Source organism: Serpula lacrymans (genome assembly GCF_000218685.1).
Source record: "Serpula lacrymans var. lacrymans S7.9 unplaced genomic scaffold SERLAscaffold_1, whole genome shotgun sequence".
In the NCBI taxonomy this organism is placed as follows: domain Eukaryota; kingdom Fungi; phylum Basidiomycota; class Agaricomycetes; order Boletales; family Serpulaceae; genus Serpula; species Serpula lacrymans.
The window spans coordinates 3,213,919-3,223,148 of NW_006763290.1; the positions used below are offsets into that span (position 1 = coordinate 3,213,919).

A 9,230-nucleotide genomic window follows, 5' to 3' on the forward strand; every position below is an offset into this window, starting at 1 on the left:
ACCTTCATTGGAAGAATTTCCCATCAAGCTATCACGTCGTCAATTCCCTGTCCGTGTTGTCTTTGTCATAACCATCAACAAATCTCAAGGGCAATCAGTGACACAGGTTAGGCTGTATTTATGTGTTCCAGTGTTTTCACATGGGCAACTTTATGTTACATTGTCTTGCTGCACTTTGGGAGAGAGAATAAAAGTGCTATTTCCACATGGTTCAAATGACAGACATACCTTCAATGTGGTGTATCCCAAAATTCTGACTGGCTTTATCCATGACTGGCAAGTAGATTTTCCCCCAATTCTCACCCTATTTTACTAAATTGTTTTGTTATCAGATCATATTATCATTCTTTACCATTTCTGGGGTCTCTTTTTTTATTTCTCATCAATTTATCAGTATACTACCATAGACTTTTTATGTTACAATATATGTTGATATTTGTAAGGATTCAATGAATCATCTGCTTGAACTCAGTATACTGTGCACAAGTTTAGGGCAGGCTTATAAGAGCATTCAATAACAGAACAGCAAGTCAAACATGCATCATAGGATTCAAAGACTTGACATACATTACAGACAGCATAAGTTCACTGACTTAACATTTTGATCACTTAACAGTATTATTATTATTATTCATCATATAGCAAAAATATTGCACCAGTGGCAGAGCCACGGGCTGGACCTCGTGTGTTACAATAGTATTCTTGGGTTTATTTTCACTTTTCACTTTTCATTTTTTTTCTAACTCTGTGCCACATAGCACCTTCTATATGGGGATATTATGTAAGCTATATATATAGTGAAGTCACACAACTGATCACTATTTAGTAATATGGACATGACATCATCTACAATATAATAGAACAATACAAATATTTATATTAGCTGTATGGTACCATATGTATCTTAGTATATAAACCCTTACAATAGATGGAGACTCCTTAGTGAGTCCTCCCATTGAATATCATCAACCAACTAGCTCCTAACTTGAGTCTACCAACTCACCTTTATTATCATTACTTTTTTTTTGAGTTCCTTGCTGTGTGCACCAGACTATAACAACTTTGGGGTATTGTCACAGAAAGTAGAGGGTTCAACATGAAATTCCTAGATGTAAAGTCTAATCAGAGTATAGCTTCTTTTGCAGGGAACTCACCTTAAAGTAACAACTAAAGTTTTTTATATTCTAGCACATAACTAACACAAGCAGAGAGGGTGAGTGAAGGAGTGGGTAAACTCCCTTAGGGTAGGATCAAGTTAGTTGTTGGTAGACAACAGGAGGACTCTCTGAGGTGCCTCCTTTATCTATTGGGGTATTTATACTTCTACAGGGTATTTATACATATGTACTACACAGTTGATAAATGTGGTACCTGATGATGTCATAGGGTGTAGCCCTTGTAACTAGCTCCACCACGTGAGAAGGCTGTAACTAAAAATATAAAGAAGTTGCACAGCGTGAGAAAGTGAAAGTATAAGTGGAGTTTGAAAATAAAGAAAGATGCCACATGGCACAAGCATCCAAAAAGAAAGTTAAGTAGGTGAATAAAAGTTCAAGGTCCAAAAATTGTATGTTGTAACACTTAAAGTATACATTTTGAGGACCTGTAACAACCAAAGTTTGTATACTCTGGTGCACAATCAAGACAGGCAGAGAGTAGTGAGTGGAGGAAAGGATAATCTCCCTTATGGTAGGACCAAGTCTGTTATGGGTAAATAACAGGAGGACTTGCTGAGGAGTCTCCTTGATCTATTGGGGTATTTATACTACTACACACTATTTGTACATGTGTACTATACAGTTGATGAAGGCAGTGGCTGATGATGTCGTAGGGCACAGCCCGTGTGACCAGCTCCACTACATGAGAGACTTGTAGTTAAGAATAAAGAAAAGCAGTGCAGCGCAAGAAAGTGGAGTTTGAACAAAATGGAAAGTGCTGCATGGCACAGTGTATGAAAACTATAGAAGAAAGTTAAAGAGGAGAATAAAAATTAAAGGTCCAAAAATTGTGTATCATAAGACTACCCCCCTTTTAAGGTCCGACTTCCAGGTGAGACCAAGTACTGGAGGTGGTAGTTAAATTTTTGGGCATAGGTTGAAAAAGGGAATCAAAAAGGTTTGAATCCATGCCTCTAAGCTTCCTGGGAGCTGAGGGATTCTTGGAATAAAATTCACAAACAGCATCGCGGGAATTGTCCAGATGGGCTTCTGGTTCCCACGTTCTGTCTCCGTCTCCATAGCCTTTCCATAGTAGGAACTCTAATTTTCCACGCTTCAAGTGTGCATCCACCACTCGTTCGACTTTGAACTCTTCTTCACCTTCCTGGGTGACTGCAACCGGTCCAGGCCAGTCCACGTGCTGTCCTGGTAGTGGCCCTTTGTAGGGTTTCACACGGCTAATATTGACCGTGGGTACTACTCTCATTCATTTTGGGAGTTCCAGCTTCACTGCGTTGGGTTTGACTTCCTTAATCCGGTAAGGACCAATCCACTTTTCGGTCAGTTTTCTAGACTGCCGATCTTTTAATTTTAAGTGGTCAGTGTCTAACCAGACCAGGTTGCCGACCTTGTAGTCAGGGGCCTTAGAGCGTCTACGCTCTGCCCTGTCTTTCATCTGCTCTGCAGTTTTGAATAGCGCTTTGCGCGTTTTGTCTAAGACGGACTTCATGTCCTTGGCCATGTTCCCAGCAGCCTCGTTCTTGCTTTTCCCAGGTTCTACACCCATTCTGGGAAGGTACAATCTAGTAACCTCAAATGGTGCCTTTCCTGTAGCCGACGACTGTTTGACATTATATGAGAACTGGGCTATTTTTAGCCATTTGGCCCAATCTGTCTGCCTGTTGTTAATAAATATATGGAGGTATTGCTTCAATTCCTGATTGAGCCTCTCCGTTTGTCCATCAGTCTGCGGATGGAACACCGTTGATAATTTAGGTTTGATGCCCAGCATCCGGCATAACTCTTTCGTAAATTCACTAGCAAATTGCGGTCCCTTATAGGAGATAACTATTTCCGGTAATCCATGGATAGGCCATACAAAATCTTTAAATAGATCTGTCGTACCAGCGGCGGTAATGGTTTTATTGGTGGGGATGAACACTACTTCTTTGGAGAAGTGATCTACTACCACCATTACTGAATCATACCCATTTGATTCGGGTAGATCTGTTGTGAAATCAACCAATATATCCTGCCAAGGACCAGCTGGTATCGGATTTGGCATAAGTTTACCGGCCATTGGTTGATGCAAATTCTTTGCCATGGCACATCTCAGACGGGATTTTACATACTCATGTACGTCTTTGACCATGCCAGGCCACATGTAGTTTCTGGAGGTCAACTCCATCGTTCATTGCCATCCAGGGTGCCCAGCCACTGGAGTGTTGTGATGTCTGTCTATTGCCTTGATCCTTGTGGACTCAGGCACATAGATTTTGTCTTTAAAACAGAAGAGCCTGTCTTCCCATAAATAGTTTTTATTGCCATCAAGGTGCGCCTTCTCTTCTGAGGAGATGTCTTTCTTGAAGACTTCCAGAAGATCAGAATCCTGCCTGATTCAAATATTGGCAACCCTGGATGGTCTATCAGGGTGACACCCTTGTTGTCATCTTCAATGTCATTGGCATGATCCTCTCTTCCGGATAAAGTGTCTGCTTTCCCTATGGAACTTCCAGGCTTATGAATTAATTTGTTATTGAACCTAGACAAGTACACTGCATAGTGGGCCTGTCTTTGGTTCAAGTCTCAGGCTGTCATAAAATACTCCAGATGATTATGATCAGTCCAAATTTTGAATTGGTGCCTAGCACTTTCTAAGTAGTGCCGCCAGTGCTCTAAAGCTCTAATGATGGCCAGCATCTCTTCGTCGTAAATTTGATAGTTGCGCTCTGTAGGCAACAAACTATGCAATAAATAGGCACAAGGCCTCCAAAGATCATCAGGGCATTTAATTGATAGAACAGCCCCAGTAGTAAAATCAGAAGAGTCGGTTTCTAGCAGGAACTCTTTGTCTAATTCTGGAAATGCCAATATGGGTGCCATCGTAAATACCTGTTTAAGCTTATCAAAAGCTTCTTGTTCTTTGGCACCCCAATGCCAAATAATGTCCTTTTTTGTGAGATCGTTCAACGGTCTCGTTATTTTTGCGAAGTTTTCAACAAATCTTTGATAAAAATTGCCTAAGCCAAGGAAGGCCCTAACTCCTTTGACGCGAGTAGGTTCTGGCCAATCCAATATAGCTTGAACTTTCTCAGAATCTATCCTGATTCTGTTCTGGCCAATTATCATACCAAGGAAGTCTACTTCCTTTACTCTCAAATTACATTGTTTGGGTTTGACAAATAGGTCCCGTTCCTGTAAGTGTCGAAGGACTTCTTGCACAATCCTGTCATGCTCAGCCTCATCGTCTGACTTCTTAAATATTAATAATTTGTCAATGTAAATGACGACATACTTTTCCATATCCGCAAAGATCTCATTCATCATGCTCTGAAAGGTCGCCGGTGAATTGGTCAACCCAAAAAACATAACGAGGGGCTTGAAAGATCCTTGGTGGCATGTGAATGCGGCCTTCCAAGCATCTTCTTCTTTGATTTGTACATTATTGTACCCCCATCTAAGATCCATCTTTGTCAAGATCTTGGCACCAGCCAATTTGTCTACTAGCTGACTGATCAAAGGCAGCAAATACGCATTTTTAACTGTGTACTCATTCAAGTAACAATAGTCCATAATTATATGCTTTTTACCATCCTTTTTAGGAATGAAGAACACCGGGGACGTCATAGGGCTTTTGGAAGGTCTGATATAACCTTTCCTAAGCTGTTTATCTATGAAACTTGATACCTCATCTCTTTCTGGAGCAGAGAGTGGTATCATGTGTCCTTTTCTCGGTTTGAAGGTGTCCTTCAAATCTATAGCATGGTCCCAAGGCTTAGCCTCTGGGAAGCGTTCTGATTTGTGCTTTGAAAAGACTTTCCAGAAGTCATGGTACTTGGGAGGTACCAGCCTCTTAATCTCTTCCTCAGGTTTTACCTCGTCATTGTCATTGTCAATCTTTTCTAAAGATCTAAGCTTGGCATAAACGTGACCAGCATTTATCCTTTCATCAAGCTCAGTTTGACGGACATGACTCGGCTTACCCAAGTCATTACACTCCTGAGGGCAACGTGACAATGTGACAACCCCTGTCTGCCAGTCAATCTCAGGGTTGTGTTCAAATAGCCAGGTCCAGACTAAGATTAAATTAATCTTCCCTAGTTGGGTAGCTTCAGCGGTGACTTGTTCTCTGTGTCCTTGGTACTCGACGACAAAAGAACATTTGTGTGTAATGCAGCCACCCACGTTAATGTTAGTTTTGGTGATTCTGCACCTTTGTGCTACCTATATATTTTCATTCCTTTCTCTATCTATTCTTCTATCATTCACTATTGATTGTGTTCTCTATTATTTTGCCTTTGTGGCTGCTTTGTTTACCTTTGTTTACAAGAATTTGGACAGTACTGCAGAGTCCAATGCTTCCTATTCTCTAGTTACTCACATTGGACTCTAGGTACTATATACCTGTCATACTCTCTAATAATATAGTTACTCACATTGGACTCTAGTTCCAGTCCCTGATTGCTCTCAGCAAGTGGCTAGACACTTCCTTCAAGCTTTGTTCTTAATAGTTAAGTGTACTGTTGTTGTTGTAGACGGGAACAAATATATCTAATTTAACAAGGGGGAGTCCCATTTGCTCTGCCCAGACCTGATCTATGAAGATGCCATTAGTGCCTGAATCAAGTAGCACGCTGGTTGGGTGTACTATGCCCCGGGCAAGGTTTTCCACACCAACATCTAAACGGATCTTCTTTTGGAATGAATATGTGCACATCAACACACACTTTGGGATTTCTGTGGAAAGTGGCTCCGAAGAAGAAGAAGAGGAAGAAGTATCAAAAGAAATATGTTTTTCTATTTTAGGATTTTCTATATTTTTATTTTTACCAGAATCAAGCACCCTAGTGTTTGTCTCGCCGGGGTCACACTCCAAGGGAGACGCTGGTGCAGCGGTAGTATCATAGATATTACATCTGCAATGCTTCATACAAGTACATACTTCTGATATCAAATTTAAAAATCTATTTACAAATTGGGGAGCCACCCCCAACTTTCCTTTATTGCTCGTGCAACACCCCGGAGCAGGGGCCACTTTGTTGTGGTTCATTGTTCATAGGAGCGAAGGCACCCAAGTGACCTAAGCTCCGAACTCTTTTCCCTGAGTCTTCATTTCAGCGACCTGTTGGTCGTAAAAGAAGGCTCAGATTTCGTCGTACGAACGGCCGGCCAGAGTATTGAGCCGATCGTCCAGCTTTTCTGTTTCTAATTTGCACGCCTGGCGCCCTTGGTTATTTTTTTGTTGGGCAGCCTGCACCCAATTCCTACAGTCTCGGGACATGTGTCCCTCTTGGCCGCAATTGTAGCAGTTCCCTTTGAATCTGTGCATTTGTTCGCCCTGGACCACACCGATATCCATAGGGGCTCCCTGCCCTGGTTGCAGCCCGAACAGCTTAAACCCGTGAGAATGATTGTGTTGGTTTGATGACCCAGGGTGCCTCTGGGAATAGTGATTTTTGGTAGACCCGCCACCTTGGTGCATAGCATAGAGCTCCATGGCTCTACCAACTCGTCGTACTTCCTCAGCCGCCAGGGCCAGGTCCTCGTTTCTTGTATCCTGCAAGTAGATCTGTTCTGCAATGCGGGGTTCACATTGCACTCCAGCAGCTCTACTGCATGTTCATTGCCAAGCCCTCCTTGGATGGAGAGGGCCAGGAACCAGGTAACATAATCATCCGTCCTCATGTTTCCTTGTTTGAAGAAACATATTTGTTGGCGAGCCCAGTCACGCTCAGCCTGTGGTTTGAAATATTTTTTGATCTCAACCTTGAGATTGTCCCAGGTAGGCCACACCCCTGTGGAGTAGCACTCCTGAAGTCTTACTTGGGCGTATCGACCCCCCACAGGGCCTTTTAGTCGAGATAGCACCGCAGTTGCTACCTCAAAGTTATCGGCAAATGCATCCCAGTTTGCCTTAACCCAAATTTGGAGTTTGATCCACCATTCGGCAAATTGCACTCTGTCTCCTTCAAAGGCGCCGGGGTCAGCGATGACTTCAACTTTCTTGTTAATTTTATTTTCCACTGAGGGGGCTGCTACAGTGGTGTTTGCCTGTAGCTTGGCAAGTTGCGTAGTTAACACCAAAATCTGTGCACACATGTTGTGCAACAGAGTGTTGACATTGGGTTGGTTTTGCAACAACATGTCAACTTGTTCTCTTTGTAAATGTAAAAAAATGTAACTGGGGGTCCCCGCTTGCTATCTGCGGATCTACCTCTTCCCAGCTGAGTATTGGATCTCAATCTCCAACTACCCACACTATAGTATTTGAAAGGTATATAAAAAGTAATGTAATAAACCCTGGTCCGAACGGTTGTCAGGGGGTGGTCCACTTATTAAGCTGTCAACCCTTCTCCAGACTGGCGGAGGCAAGTGTCCGGCCTGGTCAGAGGTATTCGAAAGAGAAGATTTGTAGGTAAATTCTAATCAACAGTGGTTCCACACCAACTGCTGAGCTAGGTACTCCCCTTGACACTGGGGGCCATGTATATGTAATTGTTTCCTCTCCCAGAGCACTACAGGGCTGTTGCTAGGAGCGCACCCTTCTGCTATACGGGATATTCCCAAACAATAACCCCTTAACCCAGGGGACCCGGTTTGCACAAAGTGCAAGAGAGTAGTGAGAGCAAGTCCTAATGTAACAACCAAGAGTTTGTATACTCTGGCGCACAACTCAGACAAAGCTGTAAAGGTGGTGAGGGGAGTGGTTACCCTTAGGATAGGACTGAGTTAGTTGTGGGTAAACAACAGGAGGACTTGCTGAGGAGTCCCCTGGATCTATTGGGTATTTATACTACTACAGGGTGTTTGTACTTATGTACTATACAGTTGATGAAAGCAGTGGCTGATGATGTCAGAGGGCGCAGCCCATGTGACCAGTTCTACTGTGCAAGAGATTTGTAGCTAAATTAAGAAAAGCAGTGCAGCGTGATAAAAGGGGACTTTGAACAAAGGAAAGTGCTGCATGGCACAGTGTGTGAAAACTATAGAAGAAAGGTAAAGTGGAGAATGAAAATTATGTATTGTAACATACTGTGTTGTGGCTATGCCATTAGTAAGCAACAAAACAGAAATATTCTAAGTCTATAGTATGGATTGTATATTCTAACACTCCCCTTCAATCCTAGCATAGACCAATCATACGAGTGAATTTAACTTTTGATAGAGACTTAGTGAATATGTCTGCTATCATGTCGTTCGTAGGACAGAATAGTAGTGTGACTTTGTCATCATCAACTGCTTCTCGGATGAAATGATATCATATGTCTATGTGTTTTATGCGGGGATGATATATGTTGTTTTTGGACAATACAATCACTCCTTGGTTGTCGCAGTAGAGTATTGTGGGTTCGTCTATGGGGGATCTGATTTCACCGATAAGACTTTGGAGCCAGAAGACATCTTTGAGTGCATGCGTCGCCGCTATATACTCAGCCTCTGTACTCAATGATGTGATTATCAATTGTTTCTTGGCCCCCCATACAATTAGTAGGCCCGAGAAGAATAATACGTGGCCTGAAATAGAATGTCAGTGATCCTGGGATGCATGGTCAGTGTCTGTGTAGGAGACGATTGGTTCGTTTCCATCAGCTGATTTGAGAGCGAGTTCTTGAGTCCCTTTGAGGTAGTGGATGACTCATTTGACTGACTCCCAGTGTTGTTTGCCTGGATTTTGAGTGAATAGAGCCAGTAGATCCGTGGCGAAAGCCACATCTGGTCAAGACCCTAGCAAGATCCATGTGAGGCATCCAATAGCCTCTTGATAGGGTGTGTCACACATTTCTTCGAATTGCCTTGGTGTAGATGGTGATTGTTTGGTGCTGAGGGATATGCCAGGTCCTAATGGGGTAAGTGCTGGTTCCACATCCTTCAGTCCAAAATGTTCAATCATTGTGTCAATGTATGGTGCATGACTTTTGATTATATTTTATAGCAAATCCTAGAAGCCACTTGATGTGTCCAAGGTCAGATACCTCAAAATATTTTGCAACATTGTGTTTGAACGATTATATGGCCTGCATTGCGTTTGACATGATCACTATGTCGTCAGTGGATACTGACAGTACTATAGAT

General features: G+C 42.5%; 2 protein-coding genes across 2 annotated transcripts; both read right to left on the reverse strand.

Moving 5' to 3' along the window:
- Positions 1 to 5,168: 5,168 nt before the first annotated feature.
- SERLADRAFT_345078 (uncharacterized protein) lies at positions 5,169 to 5,874 on the reverse strand (the record flags this gene model as incomplete). The annotated part of the gene is made up of 2 exons (XM_007312485.1): positions 5,169 to 5,377; positions 5,679 to 5,874. Coding segments are annotated over 2 exons (405 nt in total), but the record flags the coding sequence as incomplete, so codon positions are not given.
- Positions 5,875 to 6,300: 426 nt separating this feature from the next.
- Positions 6,301 to 7,256, reverse strand: SERLADRAFT_432262 (uncharacterized protein; the record flags this gene model as incomplete). Its single annotated transcript, XM_007312486.1, has 2 exons — positions 6,301 to 6,714; positions 6,771 to 7,256. 2 exons carry the CDS (start codon positions 7,254 to 7,256, stop codon positions 6,301 to 6,303), a joined length of 900 nt encoding a protein of 299 aa, XP_007312548.1.
- Between the last annotated feature and the right edge of the window lie 1,974 nt (positions 7,257 to 9,230).